The sequence below is a fragment of the Theropithecus gelada genome, chromosome 8 (genome assembly GCF_003255815.1).
Source record: "Theropithecus gelada isolate Dixy chromosome 8, Tgel_1.0, whole genome shotgun sequence".
In the NCBI taxonomy this organism is placed as follows: Eukaryota; Metazoa; Chordata; class Mammalia; order Primates; family Cercopithecidae; genus Theropithecus; species Theropithecus gelada.
The window spans coordinates 4,950,387-4,969,203 of NC_037676.1; the positions used below are offsets into that span (position 1 = coordinate 4,950,387).

At 47.0% G+C, this 18,817-nt stretch overlaps 1 protein-coding gene across 3 annotated transcripts in view; it reads right to left on the minus strand.

The window, feature by feature from the left end:
• MCPH1 (microcephalin 1) overlaps nucleotides 1–18,817 on the minus strand; it is a 241,095-nt gene that overhangs the window by 17,444 nt on the left and 204,834 nt on the right. For 2 of the 3 annotated variants that reach the window (XM_025393866.1, XM_025393867.1), the window contains one exon: nucleotides 9,084–9,321. In XM_025393866.1, coding sequence (XP_025249651.1) covers nucleotides 9,084–9,321 — 238 coding nt within the window. Of the gene's footprint in view, nucleotides 1–6,024; nucleotides 6,158–9,083; nucleotides 9,322–18,817 lie in introns of all 3 variants that reach the window. The other variant, XM_025393865.1, reaches the window with a different exon arrangement.

Consider the following 18,817-nt stretch of genomic DNA (forward strand, 5'->3'; position numbering starts at 1 on the left):
AGTGTCACTGCACACAGCTTCTGCCTGGTTTTAGTGGTTCATGTGGTGGATGAGAGCTTAGAGTTTCCTCGTCTGTCATTTTGCTACCATTCCCGTGTGCAGGTGCCTTTTTAGTGGCTGGTAAGAGGAATACTTTTGATTGCCTATTTGACTTTCTTAAATTGTTACTTTTTAAAATTCTCTTTTTTTGTTGATACATAATTGATTTTTTTTTTTTGAGACAGAGTTTTGCTCTTGTTGCCCAGGCTGGAGTGCAATGGCACAATCTTGGCTCACTGCAATCTCTGCCTCCCGGGTTCAAGCGATTCTCCTGCCTCAGCCTCCCAAGTAGTTGGGATCACAGGCATGCACCACCATGCCTGGCTAATTTTGTATCTTTAGTAGAGACAGCGTTTCACTGTGTTGGTCAGGCTGGTCTCCAGTTCCTAACCTCAAGTGATCTGTCCACTTTGGCCTCCCAAAGTGTTGGGATTACAGGCATGAGCCACTGCGCCCAGCTGATGTACATATTTTACCTATTTAATTTTTTTAGTGCTTGAGCTTGTTTAGATTTTCTGTTTCTTGAATCCATTTTGGTAACATTTTTCTAAAAATTAATCATCTTACCTGTTTTCAAATTTATTGGTATTAAATTGTTCATCATGCTCTCTTATGATTTTAAAATATCCTTACTATAGCTGCAGTGACAGCTCCAATTTCATTCTTAGTATTTCTCATGGAACCCTCTCTCTTCCTTTCTTTTTCAACATTGTCAGGATTTTTACTATTTATAAGTTTTTTCCCCGCCAAAGACCTCAGTTTTTTGCGATTGCTGAGCCTCTTTTTTGCCCTGCTGCCATTTTGCTCACATTTAGTATTGTCTCTTTTCTTTCTTTCCTCCTATGTCCTTCAGGATTACTTTACTGCCATCCATTTATTTTCAAGCACCAACATTTAAGAAAAATTGATTAAAAAATAAAATGAGATCATTTCATCCAACTACTTTTTTCTCTTGCTCCAAACTGGGGAAGTTTGTGGAACACCAGGTTCTGTGGTATACAGTCTGAGAACCACGACAGTCAGTGACTGTGAAAGTGAAAAAGTTTTCCACTTGTTGGGCCCAGGATAAGTTTCTGCCTCTTACCAAGGAAGATTCTGAACTGAAAATCAGGGGCTGGGGCTGGGATTCTGGGTCTTTTGTTAATTCACTGCATGACTCTGGCCTAGAAACTCAGAGGCCCTCAGTTTCCTGCTGTCTAAAAGCAGATTTCCACAGGTGATCTCAGAATTCGTTTTGGGCTGAACCAGTTTGCTTAGGCTACCATAACAAAATGCCTCAGGGTGGGTGGCTTCAACAGCAGACATTTATTTTGTCACTGGTCGGAGGGCAGGAAGTCCAAGACCAAGGTGTCATGGGGTTAAGTTTCTCCTGAGGCTTCCTGAGAGACCCCTCGGGTTGCAGATGGCCACCTTCTCCCTGTGTCCTCACTTGGACTTTTCTTTGTGCAAATGTATCTTTGGTGTTTATTTTCCTTCCTTCCTTTCCTTCCTTCCTTCCTTCTCTCCTTCCCTCCTTCCCTCCCTTCCTTCTTTCTTTCTTTCTTTCTTTCTTTTTTTTGAGATGGAGTTTTGCTCTGTTGCACAGGCTGGAGTGCAGTGGTGGGATCATGGCTCACCGCAACCTCTGCCTCTCATGTTCAAGGGATTCTCCTGTCTCAGCCTCCGGAGTAGCTGGGATTGCAGGCGCCCACAACCATGCCCAACTAATTTTGTATTTTTAGTAGAGACAGGGTTTCACCATGTTGAACACACTGGTCCCACACTCCTGACCTCAAGTGATCTGCTAGCCTTGGCCTCCCAAAGTGCTGGGATTATAGGCGTGAGCCACCACGCCTGGCCTCTTCCTCTTCATATAAGGACACCAGTCATACTGGATTAGGGCCTTGCCCTTATGACCTCATGTTACCTTATTTACGTCTTTAAGGGCCATAGCTCCAGCTACGATCATGTTCTAAGGACCGGGAAGGCTTCAACCTATGAATTCTGGGGAGACAAATTCAGCCCATAACATGATCTCGGTCACTTTCGGTCACTTTGGGTTCAACACTGACTGCCTAATGTGCAACAACAAAAAGGAACACAAGTTCAGCATGCTCCAAAGACACAAGAAAATCTCTCCTACAGTCATAACCCAAAGCATGAATTAAGTCGGTCAATAAGCAAAGACAGCCTAAAACCAAGGGCAGCCTCCCATTAGGAGGCAGAGCTTTGAAGTTTCTTTTATGTCCATGAACCTTTCTGATCCTCAGAGCTGCAAGGCAGCTGTGACACACTTGAGCATGCACCCTAAGCATGGGAGTATTTGCAGGGGGCTTTGTGAATTTGTACAGCAAAATAGTCTTCAAAGTTTCCTGCCACGACCAAAATGCTTGGAGCAGCATATGCATGGCTGGTTTCAGTTCTCAAACCAACCACCACATTTCTAATGGATATAAAATGTTGCCTTATCTACAATATTTCTTATTCTGAATTGAATAGACAACTGACTTCTGTGTTCTAGGTTTTTACAATTTTTTTTTTTGTCTGCTTTTAATATGCTTTTAAACTTTTTTGTTTTTTCCAAGACGGAGTTTTGCTCTTATTGCCCTGGCTGGAGAGCAGTGGTGTAATCTCGGCTCACTGCAACCTCTGCCTGGCAGGTTCAAGCAATTCTCCTGTCTTAGCCTCCCGAGTAGCTGAGACTACAGGCACACACCACCAGGCCTGGCTAATTTTGTATTTTTAGTAGAGACGGGGGTTTCACCAAGTCGGCCAGGCTGGTCTGAACTCCTGACCTCAGGTGATCAACCTGCCTCGGCCTCCCAAAGTGCTGGGATTACGGGCATGAGCCACCATGCCCGGCCTATGCTTTTAAACCTTTACATCTCTGATACAATTCACATCCAGTGAGTTGAGTTCTGTTGGCGTAAGTTTAACGACAGGGACCCAAAAGTTTAGGAAATTTCAAAGATAACCATCTAGGAACATTAGTTTGGCCAATAAATGCAATAAAGGGAGTGCTTAGAAATTCATTTTCTGAGCAAACCTTTCCAAAGCTAATGGTGAAATACTGTTTTAGGAGCTAGCAGTTAATTTTTTAAATATATATATATTATGTGTGTGTGTGTGTGTGTGTGTACATATATATATATATATATATATATATTTTTTTTTTGGAGACAGAGTCTCACTCTGTTGCACAGGCTGGAATGCAGTGATGTGATCACAGCTCACTGTAGCACTGACCTCCCTGAGCTCAGGTGATCCTCCACCTTAGCCTCCCATGTAGCTGGAACTATAGGCTTGCACCACCATGCCCACTAATTATTGTAATTTTTTGTATAGACGAGATTTCACCATGTTGCCCAGGCTGGACTTGAATTGCTGGGCTCAAACGACCCACCTGCCTTGGCCTCCTAAAGTGCTGGGATTACAGGCATGGGCCACTGTGCCTGGCGGATATATACATATTTAAAAGCCTAAACATATCAGATGTTGACATTACCAAATTCCACCAGTTTTAGTTCTCATTCATTTATATCCTGGTAGAGTTCATCTGTTTTGAGAACAACTCAAAGGAAAAATAATTCTTCATATTGTCTGAATTATGTCTTTGAAATCTACAAACATTTTCTGATTGGTTGCTGAGCTCCTGGGTGTGGAAATCTGGGTGGGGATAAAATGAGGCCGTCCTTGGAGGACAGAGGATGGAAGGGGGCAGTCCCCATCCTCACTCTCCTCTCTGCCACTTGCCACAACTTCTGCAGACGGCCTTCCCTCTCTGCGACTGGTTCCTTATTGAGGCAATGGAAATGTGGACTGCGGTGACTCTGATCAAGCCTCATGTATCTATTGAATCAGGAAGCCTGAAGGCCTGAGGCCTCCCGAGTGGCCCCATGGGAGCATCGTGCATTTTTCTGGTCAGTCGTTAGGGGAAACGACGAATGAGCCAGGCTAGCATGAGAAGGCCTGCATGCTATCGGATCTTTTTCCTGAAAACATCGACATGGGGACATGTTCAAACCAAATTTTCTTTATAAGTTATAAGGAAATCATGCGGAGGCTAAACCTTTTTTTTTTTTGGCAATGCTGTTGAGAATATTACATTATGTTCCCACAATAGCATAAATGTATGTCTTATCACTTGAATGGAGCCCAGACAATAAAAGGGCGCTGAAAGTGGAAATACGCCTATGAGAAAGGCCAAGCCAGCCTTTCGTGATAACAGCAGCAGGGAGGGAAGAGTGCACAGAGCTGACCACAGCACAAATGTCACAGACCCTTGAGGACCGTGCCGGGGCTCAGAGCTCCGCCCAAGGGCTAACATCCTCACCCCAGCCGAGTTCCTTCAGACCCCAGGGTCTTCGTTTCGTGACTTGTAAAATGGGAATTATATGTCATGGGAGTGTTGGGGGGAAAATGCAATCATTAGCAAATGCTTTCAAATATAATATGTTACCAATATCAGGTAAAGGTAACATTTTATTTCCTAGGGCCGGGAATTTCATTTTTGTTTTCCTGTTTATTTTTTTCCATATTCAACCACCCACAAATGTGCTCTCTCTCAAAAAGAAAAAAAAAAAAAAAAAAAAACCAACAACAACCCCATTTCTCCTTCTGGTTGAATGATTCATCAAGAATCTTGGCCCAAGTACAATACAGTTTCAGGGAAAAAAGACTCCAGGGAATGAATAGGGAACGCAATCATGACCTTTCCGATAACCCCGTTATTAGGCAATGCGGCGCGGATGAAATTCTCCAGGGAGCCAGTGAGTGAGGCGCGGCTTACATTTTGTATGCTGAGCCCTGTTTGGTGACTTCACACCTCCACCCCCTGTTCTATGCCAGCAAGGTGGGCCAGCTGGGGTGGTGGGCGAGCTGAGGGTCACCTCAGAGCTGAGGTCGAAAGAAATTCTTACAAGTAAAATATTCACTAACAATTTTTATGTTCGTAGATACGGAGTTGTTGGTCTTGAGATACAGACCATGCAGGAACAAAAGGCTTGTGGGAGGACGGTGGTGCTAGGATGCTGCAGTCCCAGGGGAAGGGCTGTGGTTTTAGTGCCTACCTTCCTTTCACTCCTCTGGCCAAAAAAAACTAATAATAATAAAGAAAGGAAAAGAAAAGAAACTTCTCAGAGAGGTTCCTAGTGGCTAAAAAAAACCTCCTGGTTCTCCACCCCCTGTGACTTTACGACGTCTGCAAAACAAGACTGTAAGATACAGAAACAATATGAAGGTACTGAAAAATGATTCTTTTTTTTTCCTTTTTAGAGATGGGGTCTTGCTCTGTTGCCTAGGCTGGAGTACAGTGGTGGGATCATAGCTCACCGCAGCCTTGAACTTCTGGGCTCCAGCCAAGCTCCCATGTAGCTAGGACAACAGGCATGGGCCACCATGCCTGGCTCAAATTACTCTTAGATGCCCAGGGACCCTATCTTACACAGCAGTTAATATTCCAGTTTGAATAAATTTAATTGATTTTTTTTTTGAGTATTGTCTTTTCATAATTTAACTTAAACAAAATAAGTTTTTCTTTCAATTTGATGCTTTAAAATGGTTTGATATATTCCTAGTTTTTCAATATTGCAATATTTTGAGAATGAAATATTGTCCAGAGAAGCATTTGTTGTAATGGAAAGCAATGGGAGGAAAAAAAGTCTCCAAAAGACACAATGTGCTTTGTTGAAGGGATGATGACACATCCGTGGATACTGTCTATCTGCCATACTGAACAAGCCTGTGTCTGCCACAGGGCATTTGCATTCTCTGTTTTCTCCTTTAACCAACATGTGGGGTAAGCTAGGTAGAGGTTATCACTCTGTTTTATACATGAAGTAAATGCATTCCACAGAAAACAGGTGATTTCAGCTAGGCACAGTGGCTCACGCCTGTAATCCCAGCACTTCGGGAGGCTGAGGCAGGAGGATCACTTGAGGTTGGGAGTTTGAGACCAGCCTGGCAAACATGGTGAAACCTCATCTCTACTAAAAATACAAAAATTACCTAGGCATGGTGGCAGGTGCCGCTACTGGGAAGGCTGAGGCAGGAGAATCACTTGAATCCAGGAGGTGGAGGTTGCAGTGAGTTGAGATCTCACCACTGCACACTCCAGCCTGGTGACAGAGCGAGACTCCATCTCAGGAAAAAAAAAAAAAAAAAGAAAAGTATATGATTTGCTTCTGGTTAGAGAATAAGCAAATGGCCAACCTGGACCTGGATGAGGCAGGAAATGCAATGCCCTGGACTGTGTGTTCTGTAGGTTTACAAGTGTATGTATGGACAGAAAAATAAACCTTCCTTTATTTGTACATAGCTGGAGCTACTGGATTGGAATTCAATTCACAAAAAGAAAAATAACAAGCCAATAAATACTTGCAAACTATGTGATCTTACATCCCAGAGAGTGTGGGCTGGAGAGGCCTGGTACTGGAGACGCCCACTACACTGGGGTCCAGTGGCCGGCGAGTGAGGGGACTCGTCTGACATGGGTGAAGGCTGCAGCACACACAATACCCAGATGTTACCAAGGGCACACGCAGATGGCGTAATTGGTGAGAAATCAGAAACAGGACACACGTTACAGGAGGAAAGAAAAAGAGGCTGGGGCCTGTGGCCCAGCCCTGGGAGTCAGAGAACTTTGAAGGGCTTTGTGGGAGCGAAGCCTTGGGGTTAAGCAGATAGACATTCACCTCCTGAAAACCCACGGGCGGGAGAGCCGAGCGACAAAACAACCGGAGGAAGTGAGCAGCCGCCGAGCAAGCGTGACTCTACACAAGGATGCAGGAGCCACAGGAAGGAGCCGTCAGAGCCACCCAACCTGGAAACAGAGGCAAGCTCGGCCCTGCACGGCACACGCTTTCCAAACTCCAAAAAGACTGCCTGTTGGTAGGCTGTGGATATCAGTCGCGTGCACAGTTCCGTCAGCTGGCCAGACACGCCTTCAGGCCCAGTTCTGTTCTGCAGTCAGTGGAATTCTGATAATACACTTTTCCAAAAAAACAAAACAACAACCTCTGTTTCAGAACATAGGATGTTTTGAAGGTTATATTCTTGGCATTTAGAAAACAGTAAACAGCCTCTTAGCTTTTGGACTGTAGCTAAAATCATAGTTTTTTTTTTTTGGAAGTTAGTTTCCAGGCAAAAGATGAATTACTCTGCACCAGAGTAAAAAATTACTTTTGATTGCCACGCTTTTAAAATATATGAAAGGATGACCATCAGTCATGTAAGAGATGTTTGTAAAATGTCCATAGTTAGCTGTGAATGTAACTTGGACAAACACAGTATCTACTTGTCTATTAAAGGATAATGTTTAACAGGGGGTGAGAAAAGCCAGAAGTTTAGGATTTAGAGACAAGCAGAAGTACTAAGAAAGGAGACTGAATAAGAAACATGGAAAGAGATGGAAGCAAAGAGAGAGAAAAAGAATGAGAGAATGGGAGAGAGAGAGGGAGGATGCACCTCTAAAGCCAGGTAAGGATCTTGGCCCCAGGTGCTGAAACTGGAGTGATTCATTGTTATGGGCTGAACTGTGTCTGGCCAAAATTCATATGTCAATGTCTTAACCCTCGGTAACTCAGGATGAGACTGTATTTGGAGATGGCGCCTTGAATAAGACAAGTTAAAATGATGCCACTGGGGCTGGGTGCAGTGGCTCACACCCGTAATGCCAGCATTTTGGGAAGCCAAAGCAGAAGGATTGCTTGAGCCCCGGAGTTTGAGACCATACTGGGCAACACGGGGAAACCCCATCTCTACAGAAAAAAAAAAGCTGGGCGTGGTGGCATGCACCTGTAGTTCCAGCTACTTGGGAGGCTGAGGCAGGAGAATCACTTGAGCCAGAGAGGTTGAGGCTGCAGTGAGCCGTGATCATGCTACTGCACTCCAGCCTGGGTGACACAGCGAGATGCTGTCTCAAAAAAATAAATAAAAGCAAATAAAACTATGCCACTGGGTGAGCCCTAACCAATCTGATTGGTATCCTTAGAGAAGAGAAAATTTGGACACACACAGAGACACCAGAGATGTGTGTGCATGGAGGAAAGGCCACGTGAGATCACAGGAAGAAGGCAGCTGTCTGCAAGCTCAGGAGAAACCAACGCTGCCGATACCCCCTCTTAGACCTCCAGCCTCCAGAACTGACAGACAGTGTGTGTTGTTGAAGCCACCCAGCCTGTAGTATTTTGTGATGGCAGCCCAAGCAAACTAACATGTTTATCACAACCCTGTGGAGGACGATGTGGGGTTTACCCACAGTGGAGCCCTAGGCTTGTCCTGCCACGCGTGACTCCACCACAGGGTGCGTAAGTTGTGGCACAGATGCTGCCCCTGCCTCCTCCACATTCCCCAGGCCATCCTTGCTTCACACTCTTCCTCAACCCCCTTCTCCGGGGATCACCTGCAAGTCTCCCGGAGCCCGCATGTGAGAATGGCGTGGATCCAGCCTCCTCCAGTCACAGCTCAGCTCCTACCACCTCTTCCTCCCCAGAATTGCACACAGCACCTGGCGCAACTCCATGAATGCCAGAGCGGGACATTACGGTCACACTGTGCTCACTTTGTGAAATAAAAGATGGAGTCCTTTTACGTCTTTAACGCCCTTCGAGCACATGAGCAGACGGAGTGATCATGAGATGTACCTGGGAGAGGGGATGACAGGGACGGGGGCTTGGGCCCTAACGCTGGGCGCTGCCAGGGACTCTTGAAGTAGGACAAGGAGGCACTGGGGAGGGAGGGTCTAAGTGGGTGCCTGGAGAGCCTGTGCCCACAGGGGTGGCTTGGGGTGGCTTTGGGTGGACTGGGTTTTTCACATGAGCCAGGAAAGTCAAGTGGGGAGTCCAGTTAGAGTTCCCATTTCCTTGTGAACTGTGCTGCTGCTGACAGCAAGGAGTGGGAATGCCAAGGGTGACCACATGACGCTGCCAGGGCAGATGCTGGAGGCTGAGACATCAACCCAGGTGCCCCAGCTGCGTGGAAAGGGGTGTGAGCGTGGCGCCGCCCTCCCTGGAAACCTGTTCATAGATCTGGACCACACAACAGTGTCTCTGTGCCTAGATTCTTACCTAAGACCCATTTCTCCGACAGATACTTGACTGTTGCTTTCTTCTTTCCGCTGTAGGGCCCGATGACGATGCTGGCCTGGCGGGGGACTTGGCTGACCCGGCCTCCACACAGGTGGACTAGTTCACAGAGCTTGGCCACTGGGGGGCTGCTGGCAGGCGAGACAAACATCACTGGCTGGTCGGCAAAGAGGGTTCCGCGGTACGGCCCTGCAGACAAGTGGCACTCCCTTCGGCACAGCTGTGGGGCAGACAGAGAGAATTACAGAGGTGGGACCACTTCAGTCTCCATAGCGTAGGTGAACTGTTGCGGTTTGCTTCCTTTTTTAGGAAAAGAACAGACTGAATGTAAGGCTGCCATGCTCCTGTGAATTTCAAATTCTGAGAACCCAGAGAAGATGATGACATTAATGACATAAAACTGACATTTTCTGAAGTATCCATGAGTAAAACTCCAAGGAAATAAATTAGGGGGAAAAAAAAAAAGTGTAGACCTTTGAATTACTACAAATCTTCAAACAAAATATTGAAAAGCAACTGTCAGCAGAGCAGAGCAGAGCCGTAGCTAGGCTGAACTCCGGCTAAAGTAACTTGGTGATGTGTGCAAGTGACGGCAAGATTCTAATGCACTGCAAATGCCGGCTGTGCTGGAAGAGAGTCATTCAATCCAGCGTGCTTCAGGCTTTGGCAGAAAAGGACTTTTATAGAATCTAAGAAATGCTGTAAATCCAATACCATGGTTTGGACGGGGAAAGGGACAGTGAGGCAATGCAGAAGGAGAATTCCTAGAGCCGTTCCCAAAACACACTGGGTTTGCGGGAGAGAGGTGTCTCGAGGTTGTTTCAATGAGCTGTTGGGAAACATTTCAGAAACTGGGATGTGAAGCTGCTCTGCTTCTCATTCTGGCAACGTGTGGTCATCTGGTTGACCCAGAGGACTGTGGGAAGGCCTAGTTATTCTGAACACGCATTTTCCTAACTATGGGTTGGTAAAGACTTCTTTTTGAGTATAAACACCCTCTGAGAGATGCTGTGGGTTATGTGCCATCCACATTTTGTTTTGCATATTTTCCCTGTAATATCTGAAATTAATGGTTCACACAAATTAGAGATTTGAGGGGATGTATGTGAGGGGAGGGATGAAGGGGCCTTCTCAGAGGAGTATAACCTGGGGTGCAGTGAGGTTGGGGTCATCTTAGTCAGGGGCAGCAGACAAGGCTGACCTTGGAGGTAGGGGTACTTTACTTGGAGGTAGGGGTAGAGTGGAGTTGGGGGAAGAGCAGCAAAGAGTAAGTTCCACAGCCCACATCGCTCACAAAATCAGAGAAACGGTGAACTGTTTTTCTGCTAGGTTTTCATACTACTGTAATATTTAACAAAAGAGGATCCTACTGTGAAAATATAGCTGCAGCATCAATGGATTAGATCCAATACACTTAAATCTGCTCATGGAATTTGCTTTTTCTCTTCCCTTGTGTTGAATTTTACAGCATAATAAATACCGAGCCTCAGCAACTTTCATGTGACTTCCAGGAGACAGTGGCAGCAGGGGCAAATGATTCTTCCTGGATGGTGACTTTGTGAGTATTTTTAGCAATATGTCCTGGGAGATAGGCTGTAAAAAGGGCTATTGATTTAATTTGCAGACAAAGAGACTGAGCTGATGCAAGACAAGAGATTTGCTTTGGCAAACTGTGAGTCACACTGCGAGAAAAAGCCATGGTCCCTAGAATCACGGGGCCAAGCTGCATGGAAACGGGATCAAGAAAGAATATCTTTTGTCTTAAAGTATGACACACACACAATCAAAAAGTTAACTATGAGGCCGGGCGCGGTGGCTCAAGCCTGTAATCCCAGCACTTTGGGAGGCCGAGACGGGCGGATCACGAGGTCAGGAGATCGAGACCATCCTGGCTAACACGTTGAAACCCCGTCTCTACTAAAAAATACAAAAAACTAGCCGGGCGCGGTGGCGGGCGCCTGTAGTCCCAGCTACTCGGGAGACTGAGGCAGGAGAATGGCATGAACCCGGGAGGCGGAGCTTGCAGTGAGCTGAGATCCGGCCACTGCACTCCAGCCTGGGCGGCAGAGCGAGACTCCGTCTCAAAAAAAAAAAAAAAAAAAAAAAAAAAAAGTTAACTATGAAAGTATTTGGCCAGGTGCGGTGGCTCACGCCTGTAATCCCAGCACTTTGGGAGGCTGAGGTGGGCAGATCACAAGGTCAGGAGATCAAGATCATCCTGGCTAACACGGTGAAACTCTGTCTCTACTAAAAATACAAAAAATTAGCCAGGCGTGGGGCCGGGTGTGGTGGCTCACACCTGTAATCCCAGCACTTTGGGAGGCTGAGGTGGGTAGATCATGAGGTCAGGAGATCAAAACCATCCTGGCTAACACAGCGAAACCCCATCTCTACTAAAAATACAAAAAATTAGCCGGGCGTGGTGGCGGGCGCCTGTAGTCCCAGTTACTCAGGAAGCTGAGGCAGGAGAATGGTGTGAACCTGGGAGGTGGAGCTTGCAGTGAGCCGAGATCATGCCACTGCACTCCAGCCTGGGCAACGAGCAAAACTCTATGTAAGAAAAAAAAGGCCAGGAGCGGTAGCTCACGCCTGTAATCCCAGCATAATCCCAGCACTTTGGGAGGCCAAGGTGAATGGATCACTTGAGGTCAGGAGTTCGAGACTGGTCTGACCAACATGGAGAAACCCCATCTCTACTAAAAATACAAAAACTAGCTGGGCATTTTGGTGGGCGTCTGTAATCCCAGCTACTCAGGAGGCTGAGGCAGGAGAATCGCTTGAATCCAGGAGGCAGAGGTTGCAGTGAGTAGACATGGTATCACTGTGCTCCAGCCGGGGTGACACAGTAGGACTGTATCTCAAAAAATAAAATAAAATAAAGTATTTGATTGTTGAAGCAATACTACGGAAGGGTATGAAGTAAAAAGGGACTTTTCCTGTTAGACACTGTTGTCTGTGTCTTCTTTGTTGGCAGAACAAAGACTTTTTCTGGGGGCACCAACCTCCACCTGGCCATGTGTTCAAGCCCAAGGAGAAGTCCCAGGATTGGTTCAAGCTAATCACGGTGATCACAATGCAAATGACTGAGCTAAGCATGGCACAGCTGGCCTCAATCCTGGCCAGTGCGACCTGAGAATCAATCGCTGGTGGGATTCTGAGGGAGTTTTTCTCACTATTATAAACAGATGCATAAGCAGAAATACTTCTCTTCTTTGCTTGGCACTGTCACGTCTAATGTGATGCCTGGATCACTGAAGCCCCCAGAGGCCACGGGACACGCTGAAAATGGCCCAGTGGGAAGGCGGAAAGCTCTGGGTCCTGAAAAACACTTCTAAGTTACTGACAAACCAAACTGAAATCATCCTTTATTTTGTTTTTATGTCAGAAAAAAAAACAAACCTAAATTCTTTAAGTGACTTTTTTGTTAAGTTTTTGTTTCTAGAAGCCCAAAGTATCCTAATAATAATAATTTTAAATAATCTGCCTAGTTTTGGAAATATCTTGTTCATCGTTGAGACTATGAATAATAGATCAGTTCTCACCCCTGCCTCCCCTGCCATTTACCAGAGTTAACAACTGTGAAGAGTTCTCTGTGTATTTTTAAAAATTCTGTAAAATGCACACACACACACACACACACACTTTGATATGGTTGTTCTTAACCAAAAAATGAGATCAAATCTCTATCTTACTGTATGGATAAACAGTAAATAAACCTTTTTCTAATGCAGTAGAAAAGGAAGTCAACCTCTTGGATGTTTAGGATGTGATTTCAGTAGCTAGTTTCTTTGTGCCATGACATTGCCTTCAGAATTCTGATGTTGGCCAATTTTCCTATCCAGCAAAGCACCATTGCCCCAACGCTGGTACATTTTTAAAAGTTAGTTGTGAATTACAAGCTGTAAACATTAGATGCAGCAGACGGTGTTCTCACTGTGTCACCACTGGCTCTCGCCAGGGAGCCTATGTGTTACCTGGAGATTAAGGGGAAAAGCCTCAAAGGCACAGATTCTGAAGTCAACTTGCTGTTGATTATTTTCATTGATTTTTCAATCCCCTTGGTAATCGCAATTTACAGCAATGTGCTCTAAACTCTAATTTTAGCTGGGCAAAGTGGCTAACAGCTGTAATCCCAGCACTTTGGGAGGCTGAGGCAGTTGGATTCCTTAAGTCCAGGAGTTTGAGACCAGCCTGGGCAACATAGGGAGACCCTATCTAGATAGATAGATAGATAGATAGATAGATAGATAGATAGATAGATAAGCAAGACTGGCGTGGTGTCACATGCCTATAGTTCCCGCTACTTGGGAGGCTGAGGTGGGAGGATCAGTTGAGCCCAGGACGTTGAGGCTGCAGTGAACTGTGATTGTGACACTGCACTCCAGCCTGGGCGACAGAGTGAGACCCTGTCTCAAAACAAAACAACTCCCCACCCCCAACAAAAAACCAATGATTATAATTTCACTGCAAACCTTTACACACACACGCAAACACACACGCACGCACACACCCCAGAAACAGGAGTGCATGCAGGACATGTGGAGGGGACAGGCGTAAGTTGGGGAACAATAGCTGGGTAGCATCGTGCTGTTTTATTTTTGTTGTTACCTCAATGAGAACCTCAGAGATAACCTCATCTATTTATATATTGGCCCAGGAGTTTCTAGCTAAAAACAGTGAAAAGATAATTTTTCAAAAAATCATAACTTTCAGGAAGCTGAGGCAGGAGAATTGCTTGAACCCGGGAGGAGGAGGTTGCAGTGAGCCGAGATCGCGCCAGTGCACTCCAGCCTGGGTGACAGAGCGAGAGTCCGTCTCAAAAAAACAAAAAACAAAAAACATAGCTTTCATACAGGTATAAAATAAACACAGTGTATTCATTTTACGTAACTCAGATGCTATAACTGGTTCAAAGGACAATCTGAAGAACACATTTATACATGAGAAATACTGAAATAAACTTGCGAATGGACAAAAAAAGTTGGCTTTCCTACAAGGTAGGGAGCATTCCCTCTACCAGACAGAATTCATTTCCTGCTCGTAGACAGGCACGTTTGCATCGCCAGCAGCTCTTTACAACTTACAAAGTTGTAAAACAGCTCCCAAGCAATGAAGGCTGCAAGCAGATAAGCTGGCAGGCCGTGAGCAGGCCTCAAATGGAGTTTTTCAATGAAGCACAAATGTTCCCCTACAGAACCCAAGATGTCTCTTTAAAAGAAATCATGAAAGAAAAGGGGATTAAGTGGAGCTTATGGGCTGCTCCAGGGTTAAGTGGCCTCCAAAATAAACACGACTGCTTGATAGTCAGAGTGAATTTTGGGTGGGGTTTGAAAGAGTTCCTGCTTTCCTCTGCTAATGGTGACATAAAATGGCCATTTCATACCCATGGATATACACTGACGTGTACATAGAAGTTGCGGAGGCAGTGGCAGAAGCCAGAGGACTTTCTCTGCCATGAGCTCCTCCTAGGAGCCCTGGGTTGCAGAGGGTGAGGACTGCTAGGAAAGTCTGTCAGTTAAGGCCGAAGGGACATTAGCTTTGCTTTAAAACACATTGCCTGTGCTTGCATTTGTGTCTTCATCTGATTTAACGGGTTTTAGCTCAGACTCTCCAAATCTATTTACCTACAAGTCCGTTAAGGCAGACTGTGTTGTTGACAAAGCAGAACAGAATTTCCCTGCGGCTTCTAGCTTCAAGGAATCCCAGCTATTTATCCATCACCAAGAAGGGAAGCCCCATGGGTGGCTGATGGTTCATTTACTCCAGCCCAGGGGGTTGGATTTCAATTAGTGCATTTGCTTTTCCCTCTAGGTAGAGCTCACCCTTTAAAGTCACTTCTTGGCTCTCTAACAGTTTTAAGATGCACTTTCCCATCTCAACAACAATACAGGATGTGTCTTACAAGGCTGTAGTTCTCACTCACTGCATTCTTCCTCTCAGCCGTCCAGGAAACACGGGCAGGCCTTACAGTCAAGGCACCTTAGATTTAAAGTATGGAGTACGCGAAACCTTCCTAACTGGTAAAGTGCTCAGTAATGCAAATTCTGGGTGCAACTCAGTGGTTCTTAGTCTAGTCAGAGTTATGCAGTTATCAGCACAATCTACTCACACCCTCCTCAAGGTATGACATAAATATTTCTGAATTCACAATGCGGACAATCTCATTAATAACTTTATTGAATCCTGTAGCCCAGCACTCGGGGTTCTCTAAAACCCCACCCTGCCTTCCCCTCCAATCGCAGTGTCCACTGTCTCTTTTAAATAGACTCTGTCCTCATCAAGCCTGTTCTCTGTCCCCCAAATATGCCATATCATTCCTTAATGCACGCCTTTTTTTCCCCAGTTCTCTACAATCTTATAATTAGTGGTGACACTAATCTATATGTGTTAAAACTCATAGAATTGTATACAAAACAGTCAATTGTACTCTGTACATACATTTAAAAGATAAAATAAAATGTGTTCTTTTAACGCTTACATTGGTCTACTTTCCATTTTTTCTGGATCCTAGAAAGGCCTTCCTGTGCTTCCTAAGACACAAAATCCTCTTCCCAGCGCCTGTCTCCTGACCCCAACTCAGGGCTGAGCCACAGAACCAGTGCACTCGTCCCCACAGCACTCCCTGCAGAAGTACCTGCACGTTCGTTTGCTGTGTGGTGAAGTGAACTCATTTCACTGTCAGTATCAGGCTAAGTTCTGAGGATACAAAAATGGAGGGACACAGTCTTTGCTTCTTCAGGACACTCTAGAAGTTACAGACATTTCATGGACAGAAAAGTGGGAGCCGGAGTGGGCTTGGGGCATTTAGGGAGGACTTCATGATGTTGGTGTGTGATACGGAGTTGTGAGCAGAAACACGGTTCCTCACGGAAAGCACACAGGAGCCCCTCAGGTCCTGAGACCTGGGTGTCTGAAGGCCCACGGCACGTGTGAACGCAGCCCAGGGTCACTGGGAGTGAGGGGCGAGGGGTTCGGCAGGTCATAATTGCAAGAGCTAACTTGCTAAAACATTTACATGCACGCCAAGTGATGAGGTGTGGACCAGACCACTCGTGATTACACAGTGTGAGCATGGTTACTGGGGACCTCAGAAACCTGAGCAGACGAGGCCACAGGGGGATCCGGGTGTCAGGAGGCTCACTTTTCAGGCAACGTGGAGGACAGGCGGAGGGGTTGAGATCAGGAAGACCCAAGAAAAAGGAATGAAGTAGGGTAGGGTATGGGGTTGGGGAAGGGAGGGAGATTCAAGACGGAATGAAAAGTCAAACTCACCAGGAATCCAGTAATGTGACTGGCTTCCTATGTGCAAACGGGGAGGTGAACACTAAGATACCTCGGGGGCCACGCAGGCATTTGTAAGAAAGCTCAGCTGTGGAGGTTTTGAGGTTTTCAATGAATAATCCATCTTTTTTTCCCCCAGGTTCAATAGCAACTGAGAGGCAGATACAGGCATTGAACTATAGAGACAAGTCATGTTGATTATTCATAAGGCTGCCTGCAGATTGGGCCTTAGGCCAACAGACATGTGTGTTTGCTAATCTCCTCTGATGACTTAGAAAGACCACCCACCGAGCCACATGGGCACTGGACAAAGGGCCTGCCTCCACGCAGGGAGGGACAAGAGGGGGACAGAAGGCAGGCTTTCTCCAGGAGGCAGCTATAGTTGTGATAAGATTTGATTAAGTTGGTCTTCCTCTGGAGGAGATGGGGGTGAGGGGAGGGGGCGCCAGCCTGGCAGTGGAAAGCTATAAAGGAGGCAGGCCCCTCACCACCCACGGGAGGATGCAGGCATCTGAAACCTGGGACACCTGACCGTCCTCCATCGTGAGTCCTGTCCAAGCGGCCAAGCTTTGGTGAAAGCGCCGGCTCTGCACAACCGTTTCTGAAAGCAGATCCTAGTGCTGATCATTGCAAAAGAGGTGAAGGCAGACCCAGAGGCCACCATTTGGAAAAACAAAACATTTTTAGGAGTTTAACTTTCTAAAATAATTCTCAGTGTAGAGTTACACGTGACAATGTGGCCTGCACTGAGTCCATCAAAGTTGGAATTAACTGGTCATTGGCACTGGGGAAAAGGAATAATGATGCCCGCAGTCCCTGGACCTTAGAAAAACTAGAGAAATAGGAACGGAGCACACCATTAACTATTCTGATAATCACCTCAATCCGGTAAAAATAAAAAAGGTCTTCAGACCAGGAAGGCAGGAAGACTCCAGAAACTCTGCATCAAACCTTTTCCATTTGCAATCAAAACCATCCCTGCTCCTGGCTGCCACCTCAAAGCATCCTGTTCCCTTGCCCTCCACAAGACAGCTCCAAACCCCGTGCTGCCAGACAGGGCCGCCCACTTCACCTCGCTGTTACTGTCATTCCTCTCAGCCCTGATGACGCTGTCTCTGTCTCCATCACTGATCTTGTCCCACTTCCTGGAAGTCTCAGGACATCCACAGGTGCCTCTTCCAACCCCCTCGCCCCCCAGGCTCTCGGGCTCCTCTCTCCCCGGGGAACTGCAGAATCCCGAGCAGCTTCCTCTGTAGCTACCACCTCTCCCCTTGTCAGCAGCCCCGGGCCCCTGCCCAGTGGACGCGATTGCCTCCCGCCTTCACCCCTCCATGTCCTAGCCCCTAAACCAGCACCCAGCCCACCACCCCTCTGTGACTCCCTGGCCCTTCCCTCCACGTTGGGCTCAGTCAAACCAAGACCCGGGTTAAATTCAGATGCCGAGCGTCTCTGCACAGGCAGCGCCGTGGGTGGGTCTGGCTGGTGTGCTAGTCCCCTGACCGTTGGCCGTGTGGCCCTCTGTGTTTCTAACCACTCTTTCTACCCGGCTCGTCCTCCCCTCCTCACTGCCCATTCCCACTGCCTGGCCTTCAGCCTATAAGCCCTTTCTCACGCTCAGCCATGGCTCCCCACTGAGGACAGTGAAGTAACAGAGATGTCTCCTGCTCCCCAGCACCTGACACCTGCTGCAGGCCTGCCTTCCGCAGAACCCCAGGCTGCTGGACAGGAACCCCCATAACCCCCACATGGAAGGCCGATCTCCCACCAGGCCAACCCCGCTCCTCTCATCTTCTCGAGGACATGCTCCATCAGGTCTTCCTTCTGTCTTGTTTGTTATGTTTTGGCTCAAAACAGTCACAACAACAAACAACAAAAATGCTGTTATTTCTCCCACCCTGCAAACCCCTTCCCTCTTCACTTCCTTTGCATCTTTTTGTAGCAAAACTTCTTGCAAGAGTGGCGTATGCCCACTAAACTCACACCCTCTGCCTTTGCTCCCACCATGCCCGTGACATTGCGGGGGTCACAGGTGGTTCTTATTCCTCTTCTCGGAGGCACCACCAGCTGGGAGAAGGAGCAGGACATGGAAAGCGCAGATAGCAAAAGCAGGTGAAGCGCCGATGTGAGCGGAGGTGGCGCCCAGAACACCAGGCCAGGCAGGGGAGGTTGGAACAGAGGCAGGCCAGCCAGCTGGGCAGAGAGAGCCAGAGCAGGTCCACAACCAGCGGTGCTGGAGGCAGTGGGGGTCAGGAAGACCAGGGTGGAGGCTGCAGGGATGAGGACGTGTGCCGAGCAGGGCAGGCACTGGTGCTGAAGAGCACGGGTGGGGGAGGATGTGGATTAGCCAGGTCGCAGAGGTAATGGAGAAAGGGGTAGTGAACCTCAAGCAGCCCTCAAAAGACAGGCAGCAGCACTGGCAGGCAGCATGTGGAGAA